At 47.1% G+C, this 22,524-nt stretch overlaps 1 protein-coding gene across 1 annotated transcript; it reads left to right on the top strand.

Moving 5' to 3' along the window:
- Positions 1-6,935: 6,935 nt before the first annotated feature.
- Positions 6,936-22,026, top strand: SUMO2 (small ubiquitin like modifier 2). Its single transcript, XM_002827821.6, has 4 exons — positions 6,936-7,262; positions 8,889-9,020; positions 14,894-14,965; positions 21,354-22,026. The coding sequence occupies exons 1-4, from the start codon at positions 7,047-7,049 to the stop codon at positions 21,414-21,416; spliced, it is 483 nt and encodes a 160-aa protein (XP_002827867.2). The 5' UTR covers positions 6,936-7,046; the 3' UTR covers positions 21,417-22,026.
- The last annotated feature ends 498 nt before the right edge of the window (positions 22,027-22,524 follow it).

Genomic DNA, 22,524 nt, shown 5'->3' with positions numbered 1-22,524 from the left:
TTGGCCAGGCTGGTCTCGAACTCCTGACCTCAGGTGATCCACCCGCCTCAGCCTCCCAAAGTGCTGGGATTACAGAAGTGAGTCACTGAGCCCAGCCTTGAACATGCATTATTATTATTATTATTATTATTATTATTATTAATTATTATTATTTGGAGATGGAGTCTCACTCTCTCACCCAGGCTGGAGTGCAGTGGCCAGGATCACGGCTCACCACAGCCTCCACCTCCTGGGTTCAAGTGATTCTCCTGCCTCAGCCTCCTGAGTAGCAGGGATTACAGGCTCCTGCCACTGCGCCCACCTAATTTTTGTATTTTTGGTAGAGATGGGGTTTCACCATGTTGGCCAGGCTGGTCTCGAACTCCTGACCTCGTGATTCTCTCGCCTTGGCCTCCCAAAGTGCTGGGATTACAGGCGTGAGCCACCGCCCCTGGCCAAACATGCATCTTATACAAATTCCTCCTTTGCCTGAAGGTGATTTTGTAATTTAGTGTAATAGGTTGTCAGGTAGTTTTTTTTTTTTTTTCTTTTGAGACAGAGTCTTGCTCCTCTTGCCCAGGCTGGAGTGCAGTGGCGCAATCTTGGCTCACAGCAACCTCTGCCTCCCAGGTTCAAGTGATTCTCCTGCCTCAGCCTCCTGAGTAGCTGGGATTATAGCTGCCACACTCAGCTAAGTTTTTTGTATTTTTAGTAGAGACGGGGTTTAACCATGTTGGCCAGGCTGGTCTTGAACTCCTGACCTCAGGTGATCCGCCTGTCTCAGCCTCCCAAAGTGCTGGGATTACAGGTATGACCACTGTGCCCAGCCAGTATCTCTTTGTCTTTTCCCTAGCACACAGCAGGAGCTTAGTTAACACTACTTTCTAGCTATGTGATAGCACGTTACTTAACCCCTTTGAGAGTGAGTAGCAAATAACTACTACACCTGCTTGCAATCGTTTGTGTAAGACGAAAATGAGCTAACATTAGTAATGTCCCACTTAGTGCCTGATAGGTGGCAGGTATTCAACAATTGTTGGTTCTCTTTCTCTTTCACTTCTTGTATATTTCCTCCTCCCCCAATCATAAGTTATATGAGTCAGAGATTTTGTCTCCTCTTCTTGGTATCTCCAGTGTCATAGTATCTTACATATAGTAATGGGTTTTTTTTTGTTTTCGTTTTTGTTTTTGTTTTGTTTTGTTTTTTTGAGACAGGGTCTTGCTCTGTCACCTAGGCTGGAGTGCAGTGGCACAATCTCGGCTCACTGCAACCTCCACCTCCCGAGTTCAAGCGATTCTCCTGTCTCAGCCTCCCAAGTAGCTGGAATTACAGGCATGCACCGCCATGCCCAGCTAATTTTTGTATTTTTAGTAGAGACAGGGTTTTGCCTGTTGGCCAGACTGGTCTTGGAACTCCTGGCCTCAGGTGATCCACCCGCCTCGCCCTCCCAAAGTGCTGGGATTACAGGCGTGAGCCATCGCACCTGGCCCAGTAATAGGTTATTTTTGTTGTTGTTTTTTGAGGTAGGGTCTCACTCTGTCACCCAGGCTGGAGTGCAGGGGCACAATGATAGCTTATTGCAGCCATAATCTCCTGGGCTCAAGCAATCCTCTCACCTTGTCCTCCCAAACTGCTGGAATTACAGACATGAGCCACTGCGTCCAGCTGATAGTTTCAATTCATTCATTCATTCATTCATTCATTCAGTGAATCCTCAAACGCCTACAACGTACAAAAGCCTGGAGTTGAGAGAGAACATTTAGGAATCCCAAGTGATTGAATATGACCAAAGCAGAGGCTTCAGGATGAGAAACAAGGCTATAGAGTGGTTAATTTGGATTAGTTCTCAAAGGGTGCGTAGGTCGTATCCTGTGAAGCAGATGATTAGTGAGGAACCAGGGAGTGTCAGAAACTTCTTTTGGTTTATTTTTTATTTTATTTTCTATTTTTTGAGACAGAGTCTTGCACTGTCACCCAGGCTGGAGTGCAATGGCACCATCTTGGCTCATTGCAACCTCTGCCTCCCAGGTTCAAGCGATTTTCCTGCCTTAGCCTCCTGAGTAGCCGGGACTACAGGTAGCCGCCACGATGCCCAGCTAATTTTTGTATTTTTATTTATTTATTTACTTTCTTATTTATTCTGAGACAGAGTCTCGCTGTGTTGTCACCCAGGCTGGAGTTCAGTGGCGCCATCTCGGCTCACTGCAACCTCTGCCTCCTGGGTTCAAGTGATTCCCCTGCCTCAGCCTCCCGAGTAGCCGGGATTACAGGAACCTGCTACCATGCCCGGCTAATTTTTATCTTTTTAGTAGAGACGGGATTTCACCATGTTGGCCAGGTTGGTCTTGAAATCCTGACCTCAGGTGATCTGCCTGCCTTGGTCTCCCAAAAGGCTGGGATTCCAGGCTTGAGCCACAGTGCCCGACCCTTTTGATTTATATTTATTTTATAATGGCTTGTGTTTCTCAAACTTTATTATTTATTTATTTATTTTTTTTTTTTTGAGGCAGAGTCACACTCTGTCACCCAGGCTGGAATGCAATGGTGCAATCTCAGCTCATGGCAACCTCTGCCTCCTGCTTTCTAGCAATTCTCCTGCCTCAGCCTCTGGAGTAGCTGGGTATGCCACCATGCCCGGCTAATTTTTGTATTTTTAGTAGAGACGGGATTTTACCATGTTGTCCAGGCTGGTCTTGAACTCCTGAGTTCAGGTGATCCCCTCACCTTGGCCTCCCAAAGTGCTGGGACTACAGGTATGAGCTACCATGCCCGGCCCCAAACTTTAGTGTGTTTAAGAATCACCAGGGCTGGGCATAGTGGCTCCCACCTATAATTCTATCACTTTGGGAAGCTGAGGTGAGAGGATCTCTTGAGCTCAGGGGTTTGAGACCAGTCTGAGGAACATAGTGAGAGCCCCATCTGTACAAAAAATTAAAAAAAAATTAGCCTGGTGTGGTGGCATGCACCTGTAGTTGAAGCTACTTGGGAGGCTGAGGCAGGAGGATCCCTTGAGCCCAGGAGGCAGAGGTTGCAGTGAGCTGAGATCACGCCAATGCACTCTAGCCTGGGCAACAGAGTGAGACCTGCCAAAAAAAAAAAGGCAGATTTGGCAGGGTATAGTGGCTCATGCCTGTAATCCCAGCATTTTGAGAGGCTGAGGCTAAGGCTGGAGGATCACTTGAGCCCAGGAGACACCATTTCTTTCTTTCTTTTTTTTTTTTGAGATGGAGTTTCACTCTTGTCGCCCAGGCTGGAGTGCAGTGGCGCAATCTTGGCTCACTGCAATTTCTGTCTCCCGGGATTCAAGTGATTCTTGCTGGGATTACAGGCATGAGCCACCACGCCCAGCCAGGAGATGCTATGTCTATAAAAAAAATAATAAATTAGGTGGGCGTGGTGGTGCCTGTCTGTAGTCCTAGCTACTCAGAGGCTGAGGCGAGAGGATGGTTTAAGCCCAGGAGTTCGAGGCTGCAGTGAGCTGTGGTTTGCGGTACTGCACTCTATCCTGGGTGGAAAGCAGACCTTTCTTAAAAAAGAAAAAAAAATTAGGTGAATTCCAGAGCCAGCCTTCCAAGGGGCCCAAAAATTTGTATTTAAACCAGCCCTTTAGATGATTCTGACTCACTTAAATATCCATGTATAATGGAGGTACTTTATTTATTAATTTTTTTTTGAGATGGAGTCTTGCTCTGTCGCCCAGGTTGGAGTGCAGTGGCATGATCTCGGCTCACTGCAAGCTCCGCCTCCCAGGTTCATGCCATTCTCCTGCCTCAACCTCCTGAGTAGCTGGGACTACAGGCGCCCAGCTAGTTTTTGGTATTTTTAGTAGAGATGAGGTTTCACCGTGTTAGCCAGGATGGTCTCGATCTCCTGACCTCGTGATCCGCCCGCCTCGGCCTCCCAAAGTGCTGGGATTATAGGCATGAGCCACAGCACCTGGCCTGGAGGTACTTTAAAACAGATGGGTTAGGCCGGGCGCAGTGGCTCACGTCTGTAATCCCCGCACTTTGGGAGGCCAAATTGGGCAGATCACCTGAGGTCGGGAGTTTGAGACCAGCCTGACAATGTGGAGAAACCCTGTCTCTATTAAAAATACAAAATTATCCAGGCATGGTGGTGCATGGCATGCCTGTAATCTCAGCTACTCAGGAGGCTAAGGCAGGAGAATCACTTGAACCCGGCAGGCGGAGTTTGCAGTGAGCTGAGATCTTGCCATTGCACTCCAGCCTGGGCCACAAGAGCAAAATTCTGTCTCAAAAAAACAAACAAACAAATAAACGGCTGGGCGTGGTGGCTCACGCCTGTAATCCCAGCACTTTGGGGGGCCGAGACAGGCAGATCACGAGGTCAGGAGATCGAGACCATCCTGGCTAACACGGTGAAACCCCATCTATACTAGAAATACAAAAAGTTAGCCGGGCGTGATGGCACATGCCTGTAGTTCCAGCTACTCGGGAGGCTGAGGCAGGAGAATCGCTTGAACCCGGGGGGCAGAAGTTGCAGTGAGCCGAGATTGTGCCACTGCACTCCAGCCTGGGCGACAGAGCGTGACTCCGTCTAAAACAAAACAAACAACAACAACAAAAAAAAATAGATGAGTTAGGAGGGTATTTCCATATTGCAGTATCTTTGTGTTTTTTTGTTTTTGAGACAAAGTCTTGCTCTGTTGCCCAGGCTGGAGTGCAGTGAGTGGTGTGATCTTGGCTCACTGCAACCTCTACTTACTGGGTTCAAGCGATTCTCCTGCCTCAGCCCCCTGAGTAGCTGGGATTACAGGCACCTGCCACCATGCTTGGCTAATTTTTGTATTTTTAGTAGACACAAGGTTTCACCATGTTAGCCAGGCTGGTCTCAAACTCCTGACCTCAGGCAATCCATCCGCCTCGGCCTCCCAAAGTGCTGGGATTACTGGCGTGAGCCACCAGAGGGTTTCACCATGTTGGCTAGTCTGGTCTCAAACTCCTGACCTCAGGTGATCTGCCCGCCTTGGCCTCCCAAAGTGTTGGGATTACTGGCGTGAGCCACCAGAGGGTTTCACCATGTTGGCTAGTCCGGTCTCAAACTCCTGACCTCAGGTGATCTGCCCGCCTCGGCCTCCCAAAGTGTTGGGATTACAGGTGTGAGCCACCGTGCCCAGCTGATATTGCAGTATCTTTTGGGAGTGTTGATCTGAACTAGATAGTCTTCCTGCTTTGGCCTATCACACATCTAAGGTCTTAAGCCTCTTCCTCCCCAAAGAGGACCTACATAAAGCCAACAAATGCAGCTCCATCCAGAGGCCGAAGAAATTAGATTTGGTAAGAAGGTGGAATGGACAAGATCTGGCCAAGGTTGATTGGATGAGGAGTGTGTGAAGGAGAAGAAGTCAGGAATGTTGCTGGCCTTTCCAGCTTGGGGCAGCTGTTGTAGTGGTGTGTCACTCAGTTTAAGAGTGGTAGGTCAGGAAGAAGGACCCATGTGGAAGGTAAAGTGAGGAGTTTTAGTTGAGAGTTGCTGGGTTTGAGGTGCCTCTGGGACATCCAAGTGGAGATATTCAGAAATCAACTGGAAACTCAGAAGAAAGATGTGGACTAGAAATAATGGATTTGAGGATCATTAGCAAAGAGATGGTAATGAAAGTCGGTGAAATCATCCTCGGAGAGGGAATGGAGTGATAAAAGGATCTTGAAGAAAACCCTAAGGAACAGTTAAGGGAAGGAGTGAGTAAGAAAAAAAATTGCAGAGAGAACAAAGGACAGGCTAGAGATGAGAGGAAAACCTACCTCCTGCAAAGTTCAAAAGAAGGAGTGACAAACTGAGAAGCATACTGGATTCAGCAAAGAAGTCTGCGGTGACCTTGTGGAGAGCAGTTTTAGTGGAACTTTGGGGACAGCACCAGATTGCAGTGGGTTGAGGAGTGAGTGGGAGGGGAGGGGTTGGAGACAGCTGGCGGGGACATTTTTTCAAGCTGTTTGGCCAAGAATGGAGAGAGAGAGGATGGTAACTTCATAGAATTGGGAGCTTTTTTTTTTCTATACTAACGAAGGAGAGGAAGAAAATTCAGGGACAAAAGGAAATAATAAAGCCCAGGGGGAGGAGCGAGATGGAATCCAGTGCACACACATCGGATTGTTCTTCAGACAGGAGGGACGCATGTGTATGTTTTCACCGGATGCAACGAGGAAAGGATTAATTTGGCTGGAAGCTTGATTGTTGGGTAGTTCTCGCTTATGGATACTGTTTCCTCTTGGAAGATAGGCGATGAGTAAGGAGTTCGTTGAATGAATACATGAATATTTTCCCGTAGCTAGTCAAAGTCTAGGGTTACCAGCAGGACAGAAGAAGACACTGCAGGCCGGGCGCGGTGGCTCACGCCTGTAATCCCAGCACTTTGGGAGGCCGAGGCGGGCGGATCACGAGGTCAGGAGATCGAGACCATCCTGGCTAACAGGGTGAAACCCTGTCTCTACGAAAAATACAAAAAATTAGCCGGGCGTTGTGGCGGGCACCTGTAGTCCCAGCTACTGGGGAGGCTCAGGCAGGAGAATCGCTTGAACCCGGGAGGCAGAGGTTGCTGTGAGCCGAGATCGTGCCACTGCACTCCAGCCTGGGCGACTGAGCGAGACTCCGTCTCAAACAAAAAAAAAAAAAAAAAAAGAAGACACTGCATTTTAGGCAAGAGTCCGGTGGGAAGCAGGTTGAGACTGACTGAGAGGAAGTAACCTTGGGAGGGCTGCTGGTCCACTGAATGAGAGATTTTTCCAGAACCTCATGCTGGGGCTTTGATTTAGGAATCCCCTTCCTCCTCTAGTCAGTCTGCCTTCCCTGGCCTATGGCTTACGTCTAAAGCCTCGAGCCTCATCGTTCCCACCGAGGACCAGCTGGAAGCCATTTTGATTATGCTCCACCACGAAGGAGGACAATACAGCCCCGCCCAGAGCCAGGCGCGCCCCCGCGGAGGGCCGGGTGCGCGTGTCCGCGCCTCTTCCCGCCGGCCGGGCGGGCGCCTGGCCCAGGACGTGGTGGCGCGGGGCGGGGGGTGGGGGTGGTTATGTAAGCGTTGCGCGCTCCCGCGAGGCGCCAGCCAATGGGAGGCCTCGGCTGCTCGTGCTCGCGCACGCAGGGTAGGGGGAGGGAGCGCACGACGTGCGCGCACCCTCTCCCCTCGTCCACCGCTGCCGCCTCCTTCTTCTGCCGCTCCTGGTGCTGCTTGTGTGCTCGTTTGGTGCGGACCTGGTACCTCTTTTGTGAAGCGGCAGCTGAGGAGACTCCGGCGCTCGCCATGGCCGACGAAAAGCCCAAGGTGAGCTCGCCTCCGGCCCCTTCGCCTCGCCGCGCGGTCGGGGTCATGGCGCGGGCCGGGGTCCGGCCAGAGCCCGCCGCTGGCTCCCAGCGCTTTCCCGGGCCCCCCACGGGGCCGGCCGCGGCTCAGGCCCGGGCGCTCCGCGCCATTTTCCTCCCTCCCTCTCTTCCTCCCTCCCGCGCCGAAGGAGGCCCCGCCGCTCTCTCCCGCCCCCGGCGGCCTCCGAGTGCGCGCCGGGCGCGAGTTGGGCGGGCAGATCGCGGACGCCCGCGGACCCACCAGCCCCGAACGGGGATTCTTGGCCCAGCCGGCCGGCGCGCGTGAGGAGGGGCGTTAGGGCGCGCGGGGTCTCCACCCTCCGTCGACCCCGCGTCGGATGTTGCAGTCTCCGAGGCGGCGGGGAGTCCTCTGGGCTCGGGCTTCACCTCTCAGGGGTAGGAACCGCGGGCATCTGGGGACCCCTACCTGGGGCCGCGGCGGCGGGGCGAGGGTTCTGGGCGAATCAATGGGCTGCTTGATGGGCAGGAACCTGGATGCCCGCGGGCCGCCGTCCTGGGCCTGGGGGTAGGGGGATTCCCGTGGAGTATTTCCCACTTTAATGGCCTCAGGGGCCCGAAGGGGGAGGGGCAGTGGCTTTTCCCTGGGTGCCAACGAACCCCTAATCCGCGAACACCATGTGGTTTCATGAAGTTGGAGGCACAGGTACGAGCAGAGAGACTTTGTGCGGCTTAACTTTTGAACGCGGCTTTTGAGGCACCCGGAGACTTCCCGGGAGGACTTGGGGACACCCATCATCGGGGCACACGGGACTTGCTGCTTTTAGTTTGGTGACACCCCCCGCCTCCCGCGCCTTTACTTTCTGGAGCGTTTTAGGGCTACAGAATTGCTTCTACACTCGATTTTGGACAACTTTAGGTTGGATCGAAATCTACAAGAAACACTTAGGATAAAACTGTGTATTTGACCCATGACAACAAAGGGGAGGGGAGAATAAGTGCTCTTAACCGAAAATAAAAATGAAGCTGCTAATAGAGGAGAACGTTAACTGTGGTCTTGAGTATTAGCGCTGTTCCGGAGGGAATCGGGATATTCTTCGATTGTTTTTTTTTTTTGTTTGTGTATTTCCTTTAATGGAGATTGGATTTAGGTTATTAAACTGAGTTTGGTAACTTTTTAACGACAACGGTAATGAGTTTTGAATGGCAGGCTGTAGATTTATTGTTTTGTTTCTTGCAGTTGTACTTAAAGTGCTTAGAAAAGAGAAGGGACTCTATTTTTAACTTTTTTGGGGGGTAAAGTATTTTGGGAGTGATATATGCCATTTTAGAAAGTTTAGCTTCAAGAGAACGTTGCAATACACTGAATAGGACCCAACTTTAAACATATATTGTTGCTACTGATAGTATTGCATGTAGGCTTTTCCGTATCTGACAGCTATCTAATACTGTTGCTGCAGGATTTCTCCTCTTTCACATTGATTTCAGCAGCTGAAAGCAGCCGTATGCCGTTTTAGCATACAGTATGAGAAACCTGTTGATTTTTGAAGCAACTAGGGCTGCTGCTGCTTTATAAAACGTGTTTGTTGATCACATTTCCCAAATTATACTTTTATTTTTCTTTTAACAGGAAGGAGTCAAGACTGAGAACAACGATCATATTAATTTGAAGGTGGCGGGGCAGGATGGTTCTGTGGTGCAGTTTAAGATTAAGAGGCATACACCACTTAGTAAACTAATGAAAGCCTATTGTGAACGACAGGTGAGGAATTCATATGTGTACTTCCACTGAATAAAACTATTTTTAAAAATCTTATTTTCATGGGAACAAAAACTAGACTAGCATATTACAATGACTTTTTGATGGGATGAATATGCACTTGGCACGTCAGTTTTATCGTGCACTTAGTATATTGATAGCTCATGAAAACCCTTAGGATGATTTGGTTAGTAGTATATGTGGTTCCAGTCCTGTGCCAGAAATCCATCAAATTATATTTACAATAATTTTTTTTTTTTTTTACCAGGGAAATGTACTTTTATGTTTATAAGAAAATAAGAGTGAGCTTGGTAAAATTACTTATCAGTCTTTTATTATTTTATTTTATTTTTTTGAGATGGAGTTCCATTCTTGTTGCCCAAGCTGAAGTACAGTGGCGTGAGCTCAGCTCACTGCAACCTCCACTTCAAGCGATTTTCCTGCCTCAGTCTCTCGAGTAGCTGGGATTACAGGTGCCCGCTACCAGGCCTGGCCAATTTTTTTTGTATTTTTAGTAGAGATGGGGTTTCACCATATTGGCTAGGCTGGTCTCAAAACTCCTGACCTCAGGTGATCCGCCCGCCTCAGCCTTCCAAAGTGCTGGGATTACAAGCATGAGCCACTGCGCCAAACCAAGAAGTCTTTTTTTTTTTTTTTTTGAGATGGGAGTCTCACTCTAGTTTTTTTTAAGCTAGAACTTATCTACCTTGTAAATTGTGTTTTATTTTTGTTTGTTTTTGTTTTTGACGGAGTCTTGCTCTGTTGCCCAGGCTGGAGTGCAGTGGTGCAATCTCGGCTCGCTGCAACCTCTGCCTCCTGAGTTGAGGCTATTCTTATGCCTCAGCCTCCTGAGTAGCTGGGATTTCAGGCGTGCGCCACCACGCCCGGCTAATTTTGTATTTTTAGTAGACCTGACCTCAACTCCTGACCTCAAGTGATCCGCCCACCTTGGCCTCTTAGAGTGCTGGGATTACAGGCGTGGGCCACCGTGCCTGGCCCCTTCAGATTGTTCTAAATAGGCTCAAAATAGAATAAGGCTTAAACCTGTGTAAGTTGGGAAATTGAGTTTGAGTTTATACTTGAAAGATCAGTGAAGATAAAAACTTCCTTTAGGCCTGGTGCAGTGGCTCATATCTGTAATCCCAGCACTTTGGGAGACTGAGGCAGGTGGCACTTGAGATCAGCCTGGCCACCGTGGCAAAATCCCATTTCTACTAAAAATCCAGCCACCACACCCGGCTAATTTTTGTATTGTCAGTGAGATGGGGTTTCACCATGTTGGTCAGACTGGTCTTGAACTCCTGATCTCAGGTGATCTACCTGCCTCGGCCTCCCAAAGTGCTGGGATTACAGGCGTGAGCCACTGTGCCCGGCAAGATAACCATATACTCTTATTTGAAGAATTTTGCTGAAATCACCCTACATGAACTTATGAATTGTGTTAAATAATTTATACACTGGCATCTTCTCTATTTGAACACTAGTGCCCCTTCAGGATACAGGGGAATTTTAAAAGGTAATCCTTTTGGAGAACTTCTTTAGCAAAACTGCATACAAAATAGAAAATCATAGGCTGGGCGTGGTAATCCAGTACTTTGGGAGGCCAAGGCTGGAAGACCAGTCTGGACAACATAGTAAGACCTCATCTCTTTGTTTTGTTTTGTTTTGAGGTGGAGTTTTGCTCTTATTGCCCAGGCTAGAGTGCGGTGGCGCAATCTCGGCTGACTGCATCCTCCGCCTTCAGTTTTAAGCGATTGTCCTGCCTTAACCTCCCAAGTCGCTGGGATTACAGGCACCCGCCACTGTGTCCAGCTATTCTTTTTTTTTTTTTTGTATTTTTAGTAGAGATGGTGTTTCACCATGTTGGTCAGGCTGGTCTTGAACTGCTGACCTCGTGATCAACCCGCCTCAGCCTCCCAAAGTGCTGGGATTACAGGCATGAGCCACTGCGCCTGGCCCAGACCTCATCTCTTAAAAAAAAATTAGGTGGTTGTGGTGGCACATACCTGTAGTCCAGGCTATTTCAGTGACAGAGGTGGGAGGATCGCTTGAGCTTGGCAGGTCTAGGCTACAATGAGCCATGATCTCATTGCTGCACTCCAGTATGGGTGACAGAATGAGACCCTGTCTCAAAACCACAAACAAACAGAATCATACTTCAGTTTGGTGGTTTTGAACAGTATTCTTTTTTTTTTTTTTTTTTTTTTTTTGAGAGAGTCTCGCACTGTTGCCCAGGCTGGAGTGCAGTGGCACCATCTCGGCTCACTGCAACCTCTGCCTCCTGGGTTCAAGCGATTCTCCTGCCTCAGCCTCTCGAGTAGCTGGGACTACAGGTGCGTGCCACCGCGCCCAGCTAATTTTTGTATTTTTTGTAGAGACGGAGTTTCACAGTATTGGCCAGGATGATCTCGATCTCTTGACCTCATGATCCGCCTGCTTTGGCCTCCCAAAGTGCTGGGATTATAGGCGTGAGCCACCAGTGCCTGGCCTTGAACACTATTCTTATGCATATCTTATTTAACTTTTTGCAATTGCAAAATTTTGCCTTTTTTTTTTTTTTTTTTTGAGACAGGGTTTTGCCCTGTTGCCCATGCTGAAGTGCAGTGGCAGGATTATGATCATGGCTCACTGCATCTTCTGCCTCCCAGGCTCAAGCAATCCTCCCACCTCAGGCTCCCAGGTAGTTGGGACTATAGGCTTGTGCCACTGGGCGATTCTTTTTTTTTTTTGAGACGGAGTCTCACTCTGTCAGTCAGACTGGAGTGTAGTGACAATCTCAGCTCACTGCAACCTCCACCTCCCGGGTTCAAGCAAGTCTCCTGCCTCAGCCTCCTGAGTAGGTGGGATTATAGGCACCTACCACCACACTCGGCTAATTTTTGTATTTTTCGTAGAAACGGGGTTTTACCATGTTGGCCAGGCTGATCTCGAACTCCTGAGCTCAGGTGACCCACCCACCTCGCCGCCTCGGCCTCCCAAAGTGCTGGGATTACAGGCATGATGCACTACACCTGGCTTTTCTTTTCTTTCTTTCTTTTTTTTTTTTTTTTAAGATGGAGTTTCCCTCTTGTTGCTGAGGCTGAATGCAATGGCGCAATCTAGGCTTACTGGAACCTCCGCCTCCCAGGTTCCAGTGATTCTCCTGCCTCAGCCTCACAAGTAGCTGGGATTACAGGCATGCACCACCACGCCTGGCTAATTTTGTATTTTTAGTAGAGACGGGGCTTCACCATGTTGATCAGGTTGGCTGGTCTCAAACTCCTGACCTCAGGTGATCCACCTGCTTTGGCCTTCCAAAATGTTGGGATTATAGGTGGAGCCACTGCACCTGGCCACCATGCAAATTTTTTAATTTCTTTTTTTTGAGATGGAGTCTTGCTCTGTTGGCCAGGCTGGAGTGCAGTGGCATGACCTCAGCTCACTGCAATCTCTGCTCCTGGATTCAAGCAATTCTCCTGCCTCAGCCTCTTGAATAACTGGGATTACAGCCTGCCACCTTGCCCAGCTAATTTTTTGTATTTTTATTTATTTATTTATTTATTTATTGAGACAGAGTCTCGCTCTGTCACCCAGGCAATGGCACGATCTCGGCTCATTGCAACCTCCACCTCCCGGGTTCATGCAATTTTCCCCCCTCAACCTCCGTCTGGAGTAGCTGGGACTACAGGCGTGTGCTATTGTGCTCAGCCAATTTTTGTATTTTTAGTAGAGACGGGGTTTCACCATGTTGGACAGGCTGGTCTCGAACTCCTGACCTCAGGTGATCTTCCACCTCAGTCTCCCAAGGTGCTAGGATTACAGGCGTGAGCCACAACACTTGGCCTTCGTTTTTAGGTAGATGATGGTTATATACTGTTTTTCATCCCTTTTATTCCACTGATACTTACTGAGCAGCACCTACTATGTGCAAGGGATAGACTGTGTAACTAAAACAGTCTAGGTTCCTATACCTCCTGAAGTGTGTTTTTTAGTAAGACGGTAAGTAATTACAGATTTGGGTAAGTATTAAAAGAAATTAAAAAGCAGGTGCTTTTTTAAAGCTATTCCAGGAAGTTCAAGGGTGTAGGTTGGGGCATTTTAGGTCGGTTTTGTTGTTGTTGTTTTTGAGACTGAATCTGGTCTGTTGCCCAGGCTGGAGTGCTAGGGCACGATCTCGGCTCACTGCAAACTCCACCTCCCAGGTTCAAGCGATCCTCCTGCCTCAGCCTCCCCAATAGCTGGGATTACAGGCGCATGCCACCACACCCGGCTAATTTTTGTATTTTTAGTAGAGGCGGGGTTTCACCATGTTGGCCAGGCTGGTCTTGAACTTCAGACCTCAGATGATCTGCCTTGGCCTCCTAAAGTGTTGGAATTACAGCGTGAGCCCCCGAGCTCAGACTGGAGTCTTTAAATGGGCATTTTTTTTCCTTTAAATTTCTTGTCAGCGGCTGGCCGGGCGGATCACGAGGTCAGGAAATTGAGACCATCCTGGCTAACACGGTGAAACCCCATCTCTACTAAAATACAAAAAATTAGCCCAGCATGGTGGCATGAACCTGTAGTCCCAGCTACTCAGGAGGCTGAGGCAGGAAAGTCACTTGAACTCCGGTGGTGGAGGTTGCGTTGAGCAGAGATCGTGCCACTCACTCCAGCCTGGGCGACAGAGCGAGACTCCATTTAAAAAAAAAAATTTCATTTCCTTGTCTAACTTATTTAAATGCATATTTGTCTCAAGGTATGTTCTATTTAACATTATAGTAGCTGTGTCTGAAAAGCAGTAAAGCTTTTTAAAAGAATGACTTACTGGCTGGGCGGAGTGGCTCACATCTGTAATCCCAGCATTTTGGGAGGCTGAGGTGAGTGGATCATTTGAGGTCAGGAGTTCGAGATCAGTCTGGCCAACATGGTGAAACCCCGTGTCTACTAAAAACACAAAAATTAGCTGGGCATGTTGGCGAGCGCCGGTAATCCCAGCTACTCGGGAGGCTGAGGCAGGAGAATCACTTGAACCCAGGAGGCGGAGGTTGCAGCGAGCCAAGATCGCACCACTGCACTCCAGCCTGGGCGACATAGCAAAACTGTCTTAAAAAACAAACAAACAAAAACAACAACAAACAGGCCGGGCACAGTGCGTTATGCCTGTAATCCCAGCACTTTGGGAGGCTGAGGTGGTCAGATCACCTGAGGTCAGGAGTTCGAGACCAGCCTGGCCAACATGGCGAAACCCTGTTTCTACTAAAAAATACAAAAATTAGCCAGGCGTGGTGGCGCCTGCCTAGTCCCAGCTAATCAGGAGGCTGAGGCAGGAAAATTGCTTGAACCCAAAAGGCGGAGGTTGCAGTGAGCCGAGATCGCACCACTGCCCTCCAGCCTGAGTGACAGAGCGAGACTCTTGTCTCAAAAAAGAAAAAAAATACTACATCTTACTGTTCACTGAAAATGAGAGGCTGGGCACCGTGACTCACTTCTATAATCCCAGCACTTTGGGAGGCTGAGGCGGATGGAGCACCTGAGGTTAGGAGTTCGAGACCAACCTGGCCAACATGATGAAACCCAGTCTCTACTAAAACTACAAAAATTAGCCGGTTGTTGTGGTGGGGGACCGTAGTCCCAGCTACTCTTGGGAGGCTAAGGCAGAAGAATCGGTTGAACCAGGAGGTGTAGGTTTCCTTGAGCTGAGATCACGCCACTGCACTTCAGCCTTGACAACAGAGCAAAACTGTCTCAAAAGAAAATGAGAATCAATCTTTTTACCTATAGGGTATGTTAACATGTTGGCAATTGTTTATTTAGGTATTTCTTTAATATATTCATGGCTAAATATGCATGTAGTTTTATCTAAATCGAATTCTGTTTCTCTTAATGCTGTTTATTGCTTTTAAATTCTCGTTCAGGGATTGTCAATGAGGCAGATCAGATTCCGATTCGACGGGCAACCAATCAATGAAACAGACACACCTGCACAGGTAAAAAAACTCTCCTAATTAGAAAAATTACTATTTGTAATTTTTTGAACAGCTATGTTTATGAATTTGAACGTTTAGACACTGGAGTATAGTTCTTGTAGAGTTCAGAGCTTTGGGAAGTATGACCAAAGGGGAACAGAAAGGAAAATAGGAATAGGCTCAGGAAATGCCAATGGTTTTTACTCATTTATTTTTAATTTTCATTTTAATTATTTTTTTAGGGACAGGGCCTCTCTGTTGCCTGGGTTGAAGTGTAGTGGCCTCATTATAGCTCACTGCAGTCTTGGCCTCCCAAAGTGATGGGATTATAGGCATGAATCAATGTGCCCAACCCCACCAGTGGTTTGTGTTTGTTTTTTGTGACGGAATCTCACTCCATCGCCCAGGCTTGAGTACAGTGGCACGATCTTGGGTCACTGCAGCCCTCGCCTGCCATGCTTAAGCAATTCTCCTGCCTCAGCCTCCCAGAATAGCTGGGATTACAGGCATGCACCACCATGCCTGGCTAATTTTTGTATTTTTGGTAGGGATGGGGTTTCACCATGTTGGCCAGGCTGGTCTTGAACTGCTGACCACAAGTGATCCGCGCCCGCCTTGGCCTCCCAAAGTGTTGGGATTGACAGGTGTGAGCCACCGCACCCAGCCAGATCCTCACCATTTTAGTTCTACATGCTGAATTGAAATTCTCTTTTACGTGTCTTCATGAACGAAAAGGAACTAATGGCTGTAACTGCCACGTCCCATAGCTTTGTTTGACAGGGAAAGCCCCTGATAATAGGAGATTTTCCAAACCCTTACTACAAAACGTGATGCTCTCTGATCCTTTAGCTCTTTACGTACCACTTCATTTTGTCTGTCACTTTCTGTAGGATCAGCTTGATTGTCTTCTGTGGCAGAAGCTCTGTTTCTTTTTACCCTCTCAAAGTTCCATTAAATACTTCCAGTTTTGGTCTAGCAAGGTGGCTCATGAGAGCCATTTTCAAGATTACAAAGTGCTTGTAATGCCAGCACTGTGACGCCAAGGCGGGTGGAGTGCTTGAGTCCAGGATTTCAAAACCAGCCTGGGCAACATGGCAAAACCCTCTCTTTACAAAAAAATACAAAAATTAGCCAGGGAGTAGTGGTATGTGCCTGTAGTACCAGCTACTTCTTAGGGTGAGGTGGAAGGATTGCTTGAGCCCAGGAAGTGGAGGCTGTAGTCAACCAAGATGGCGCCACTGCACTCCAGCCTGGGTGACAAAGTGAGGCCCTCTCTCAAAAAAAAAAAAAAAAAAAAGACTTCCAGTCTTGTCCTGACTTGGCGGCTCACACCTGTAGTCCTAGCACTTTAGGAAACTGACACAGGCAGGAGGGTTGCTTGAGGCCAGGAGTTTAAGACCAGTCCGGGCAACATAGCAAGACCTGGTCTCTACAGGAAAGAAAAAGAGCTGGGCATGGTAGTATGTGTCTGTAGTCCCAGCTACTTGGGAAGTTTAGTGGGAGGGGTGCTTGAGGCCAGGAGTTTCAGGCCGCAGTGAGTTATGATCATACTACTGCACTCCAGCCTGGGCGACAGAGCAAAACTGTCTCAAAAATAGAAGACTTACACTTTCTGAAACATATTTTACAATGTTGTGATAGTAGAAATTTAAATTGGATCCCATGTACTTTTGAATTTCAACTTTATCACCCAGTAAAAACTAGAAAGTGATAAATGTGGCATGAAGCAGCAGATCCAGATTATAGTTTTGTTGATAATCTTTGAAAATTGGAAAAGCCCCTGAGTTGTACTGAAAAGAAGAATATTTTGAAGACATTTCAACTGGTGACAGTCTCTCAAAAGGAATTACGGGCCGGGTGCACTTGCTCACACCTGTCATCCTAGCACTTTGGGAGGCTGAGGCAGGCAGATTGCTTGAGGTCAGGAGTTTGAGACCAGCCTGGACAATATGGTGAAACCCTGTGTCTGCCAAAAAGTACAAAAATTAGCCAGGCATCACGGGGCGCGGTGGCTCACGCCTGTGATCCCAGCACTTTGGGAGGCCGAGGCGGGCGGATCATCTGAGGTTGGGAGTTTGAGACCACCCTGACCAACATGGAGAAACCCCGTCTCTACTAAAAATACAAAATTAGCTGGATGTGGTGGCCTGTAATCCCAGCTGCTCGGGAGGCTGAGGCAGGAGAATCGCTTGAACCCAGGAGGCAGAGGTTGCAATGAGCCGGAGATCACGCCATTGCACTCCAGCATGGATAACGAGCAAAACTCAAAAAAAGAAAAAAAAATTAGCCAGGCATGATGGTGCACGCCTGTAGTCCCAGCTACTCAGGAGGCTGAGGCGGGAGAATCACCTGAACCCGAGAGGTGGAGATTGAAGTCAGCAGAGATGGTGCCACTGCACTCCAGCCTGGGTAACAGCCCCTGTCTCAAAAAAAAAAAAAAAATGTCTGGGTACAGTAGCTCACGACTGTAATCCTAGCACTTTGGGAGGCCGAGGCGAGTTGATCACCTGAGGTCAGCAGTTCAAGACCAGCCTGGCCAATGTGGCGAAACTACCCCATCTCTACTAAAAATACAGAAATTAGCCGCGCATGGTGATGCTCACCTGTAGTCCCATCCCAGCTACTCAGGAGGTTGAGCCAGGGGAATCTGGGCGGGGAAAGGTGTCGGAGACAGACAGTAGAGGTTGCAGTGAGCCGGAGGTCATGCCACTTCACTCTAGCCTGGGTGAAAGAGTGAAACCCTGTCAAAAAACAAAACAAAACAAAACAAAAAACGCAATTATGGTATGTAGCCACAAGGAGGAGCTAAATTCTATTGATAAATGAGGCTGGGACAGGAACCTCATTTTTTAAAGGTATTTACAGTTTCACTGTAAAACTTCACATTTGGATTATTTTGTTTTAGTAGATAGATGACAGGCTTGTTTGGTTTTAAAAGAAATAGTAAAAAGTATCCATTGTGCTATACTCTCAGTTATTAGAATGTATTTCCTGTCTTTAAGCCCTCCTTACCCACCACTAAAATGGGATTATCTGCTATAGTAGTTACAAATATTAAACAAGGAGTTATTTGTTTGGATCTGTGACCTTGAGGCATTTTAAAATCTTCAGGTTGAATTTGCAATTCATTTTACTTCATTTTGAAGAATTTGGAATTGATTCGTTTTAGAATTATTCTCCCAATATTTGTTAGATAGCAGGATAGTGATAAATTAAAACATCTTAGCAGGCCTCCTGCCTGCCCCCGCCTCCTCAGCTTTTTTTTATTTTTTTATTTTTCGAGACGGAGTTTTGCTCTGTTTCCCAGACTGGAGTGCAGTGGCTTGATCTCAGCTCACTACAACCTCCGCTTCCTGGGTTCAAGCGATTCTCCTGCCTCAGCTTCCTGAGTAGCTGGCATTATAGGCGCCCACCACGATGCCTGGCTAATTTTGTTTTTATTTTATTTGTTTATCTTGTTTTTATTTATTTTCTGTATTGACAGAGTCAATACAAAATTAGCTGGGCATGGTGGCGCATGCCTGTAATCCCAGCTACTTTGGAGGCTGAGGCAGGAGAATTGCTTGACCCGGGAGGCAGAGGTTGCAGTGAGCCGAGATCGCGCCATTGCGCTTCACCCTGGGCAACAACAGCGAAACTCCATCGCAAGAAAAAATAGAAAAACACAAATGTAGTCATACAATAAGCTGCTTTGCTCCTTGGGGTGTACTTTTTTTTTTTTTTAACTGCCCCTTACAGAGCATGGCTAACTTATATAGTCAGTGTACCCAGAGTTGACTGCTGCTTAGTTTTAAAATTGTGTTTTTAGCCTAACATTGTATCTACTGTATCTTAAAGATATTTTCATTTCCGTACATGAAAATCTTATTTTTTTAACGGCTATATGGTATTTAATATCTGAGCATACTATGTTTTATTAATTTGGGTTTTTTTTTTTGTTTTGTTTTGTTTTTTGAGAAACGGAGTCTTACACTGTCACCCAGGCTGGAGTGCAGTGGCACGATCTCAGCTCACTATAACCTCCACCTCCCAGGTTCAAGCGATTCTCCTGCCTCAGCCTCCAGAGTGTCTGGGATTACAGGTGCCTGCCACCCATGCCCAGCTAATTTTTTGTATTTTTAGTAGAGACGGGGTTTCACTATGTTGGTCAGGCTGGTCTCGAATGACTGACTTGTGAGCCACCACGCCTGGCCTGGGTTTTTTTTGTTTGTGTTTTTTTTTTTTGTTTTTTTTTTTGGAGACAGAGTCTTGCTCTGTTGCCAGGCTGGAGTGCTATGGGGCAATCACAGCTCACTGTAACCTCCACTTCACGGGTTCAAGTGGTTCTCCTGCCTCAGCCTCCTGAGTAGCTGGGACTACAGGCGTGCGCAACCACACCCAGCTAATTTTCGTATTTTTGGTAGAAACGGGGTTTCACCATGTTGGCCAGGATGGGTTTGACCTGTTGACCTGGTGATCCGCCCACCTTGGCCTCCCAAAGTGTTGGGATTATAGGCTTGAGCCCCGGCACCCAGCCTCATTTGGGTTTTTATTGAGATTTGTTTTCAGTCTTTGCTAAACAGTACAGCGAGGTTCTTTAAACATATCACCCTTCTGTGGGCCCTCGACACAGACATATTCAGCTTTCATTTATTTAATTTTTTTTGAGACAGTTTCTTGTCACATGCAATGGCACGATCTTGGCTCACTGCAACCTCCACCTCCTGGGCTCAAGTGATTCTCCTGCCTCAGCCTCCCAAGTAGCTGGGATTACAGGCGTGCAGGCGTGTGCCACCACGCCCAGCTAATTTTTTTTGTTTTGTTTTTTGTATTTTTAGTAGAGACTGGGTTTCACCATTTTGGCCAGGCTGGTCTCAAATTCCTGACCTCAGGTGATCTGCCTGCCTCGGCCTCCCAAAGTGTTGGGATTACAGGTGTGAGCTGCCACACCCGGCCCCCCCCCCCTTTTTTTTTTTTGAGACCAAATCTCGCTCTGCCACCCATATTGGAGTCCAGTGGCACAATCTTGGCTCACCACAACCTCTGCTTCCTGGGTTCAAGCGATTCTCCTGCCTCAGCCTCCCGAATAGCTGGGATTACAGGCACATGCCACCATGCCTGGCTAATGTTAAAAATATTTTTAGGCCGGGTGCAGTGGCTCACACCTGTAATCCCAGCACTTTGGGAGGCCGAGGAGGGTGGATCACGAGGTCAGGAGATCTAGACTATCCTGGCTAACACGGTGAAACCCCGTCTCTACTAAAAATACAAAAAATTAGCCAGGTGTTGCTGGCACCTGTAGTCCCAGCTACTCGGGAGGCTGAGGCAGGAGAATGGCGTGAACCCAGGAGGTGGAGCTTGCAGTGAGCTGAGATCCTGCCACTGGACTCCAGCCTGGGCAACACAGTGAGACTCCGTCTCAAAAAAAAAAAAAAATTTTTTTTTAATAGGGATGAGGTTTCACCAGGTTGACCAGGCTGGTCTTGAACTCCTGACCTCAGGTGATCCGCCCACCTCAGCCTCCCAAAGTGTTCAGATTACAGGAGTGAGCCATTGTGCGTGGCCCCAGCTTTTTTTCTCTTTTTTTTGATAAAGGATCTTTTGCTTTGTCGCTCAGGCTGGAGTGAGCTGGTGTGGTCCCGGTTCACTGCAGCCTTGATCTTATGGGCTCAATTGATCCTCCCACCTCGGCTTCCTGAGTAGCTGGGAGTATGGACATGTGTCACCATGGCTGGCTAATTTTTTTTGTTTGTTTGTTTTGTTTTTTGTAGAGATGTTGTCTCCCTATGTTGCCCAGGCTGGTCTAGGTCTCCTGGGCTCAAACAATCCTCCATTGTTGGCCTCCAGTAGTACTGGGATTACAGGCATGAGCCACCGCACCTGGCTAATATTCTGCTTTTTACTCAAAAACTAAGTTTTGGCTGGGTGCAGTGGCTCATGCCTATAATCCCAGCACTTTGGGAGGCCGAGGCAGGCAGATCACTTGAGTTCAGGAGTTTGAGACCAGCCTGGGCAACATGACGAAACCCCATCTCTACTAAAAATACAAAAAAATTAGCTGGGTGTGGTGGCGGATGCCTGTAATCTCAGCTACTTGGGAGGCTGAGGCAGGAGAATTGCTTGAACCTGAGGGGTGGACGTTGCAGTGAACTGAGATCATGCCACTGCACTCCAGCCTGGGTGACAGAAATCCTGTCTCAAAAAAAAAAACCCACAACAAGTAAGTTTTATCTAATAATCATAAAAAAGGAAGCCAAGTGAAGAATTACTTAAACCAAGTGTGTTGATACATTAAGCTATAAGACATCTAAAATAATGAAACTTGGAACTTAGTGGAACATGTACATGTTTTCAGCATACTTAAACCCGAAAATCATTAATTTTCAGAACTTAATCAGTGCTTTTACATTTGTTTTTTCTTTTATGCTAGTTGGAAATGGAGGATGAAGATACAATTGATGTGTTCCAACAGCAGACGGGAGGTGTCTACTGAAAAGGGAACCTGCTTCTTTACTCCAGAACTCTGTTCTTTAAAGACCAAGATTACATTCTCAATTAGAAAACTGCAATTTGGTTCCACCACATCCTGACTACTACCGTATAGTTTTCTCTATTCTTTCATTTCCCCCTTCCCCATTCCTTTATTGTACATAAAGTAACTGGTATATGTGCACAAGCATATTGCATTTTTTTTTTTTTTAACTAAACAGCCAATGGTATGTTTTGATTGACATCAAGTGGAGACGGGATGGGGAAAAATACTGGTTCTGTGAAAATACCCCCTTTCTCCATTAGTGGCATGCTCATTCAGCTCTTATCTTTATATTCCAGTAAGTTATTTTGCTCTCACTGTTTTAACAAAAAAAAAAAAACAACAACATAAAAATCCTTGCATACCTTGTTCAATTGGAGAATTTTAATGTTTTTCATTTATCATTGTAAAACCAAGGACAATTTTATAACTTTTTTGTACGTAGCTGTTACATGTAGGGCAATCTGTCTTTAAGTAGGGATAAATTACTCTAAAACAAAAAAGAATCCTAGATAGTTTTCCCTTTAAGTCAAGCGTCTTGTTGTTTAAATAAACTTCTTGTTTAAAATGAGCTGTTTTCTTTATTCTGAGAAATATTAAATAGAAAATTGAGGCTTAGAAAAAACACATAAATAGGCCGCTTAGAAGTAACATTTCAAGAAGGAAATAAAGCTACTTGGTGTTTTTGACAGACTGATACTGATGCCAAACAAAGAATAACAGTTTTATAAATATCACCTTGTTCCAAAAGTTTCTCTAGGTCCCATGTTAATATGCAAGTATACTAGCAGAAAAATTGGGCCATAGTATTGTGGATTTCCAGGTATTTTCTGTATATTAAGTGAGGCACAGAGCGTAGGGTATAGGGTAGCACATGTGGCAAGGAGAAAGTTCTGATTTTGCCTTTGTTGCTGATAAAACACTGAACCATTCTAGCCTGCACTTATATAAGTAAATACTCCCTAACCTAAAATAAAGTTTTCGTTTCTTATTCAAGGATTTTTTTTTTTGAGACAGCCTCTTGCTGCCCAGGCTGGAGTGTAGTGGTGCAATTTCAGCTCACTGCAAC

This window comes from Pongo abelii, chromosome 19 (genome assembly GCF_028885655.2).
Source record: "Pongo abelii isolate AG06213 chromosome 19, NHGRI_mPonAbe1-v2.0_pri, whole genome shotgun sequence".
NCBI lineage: Eukaryota > Metazoa > Chordata > Mammalia > Primates > Hominidae > Pongo > Pongo abelii.
Note: the sequence above shows the minus strand (reverse complement) of the source record. Positions and strands in the feature narration are given on the sequence as shown.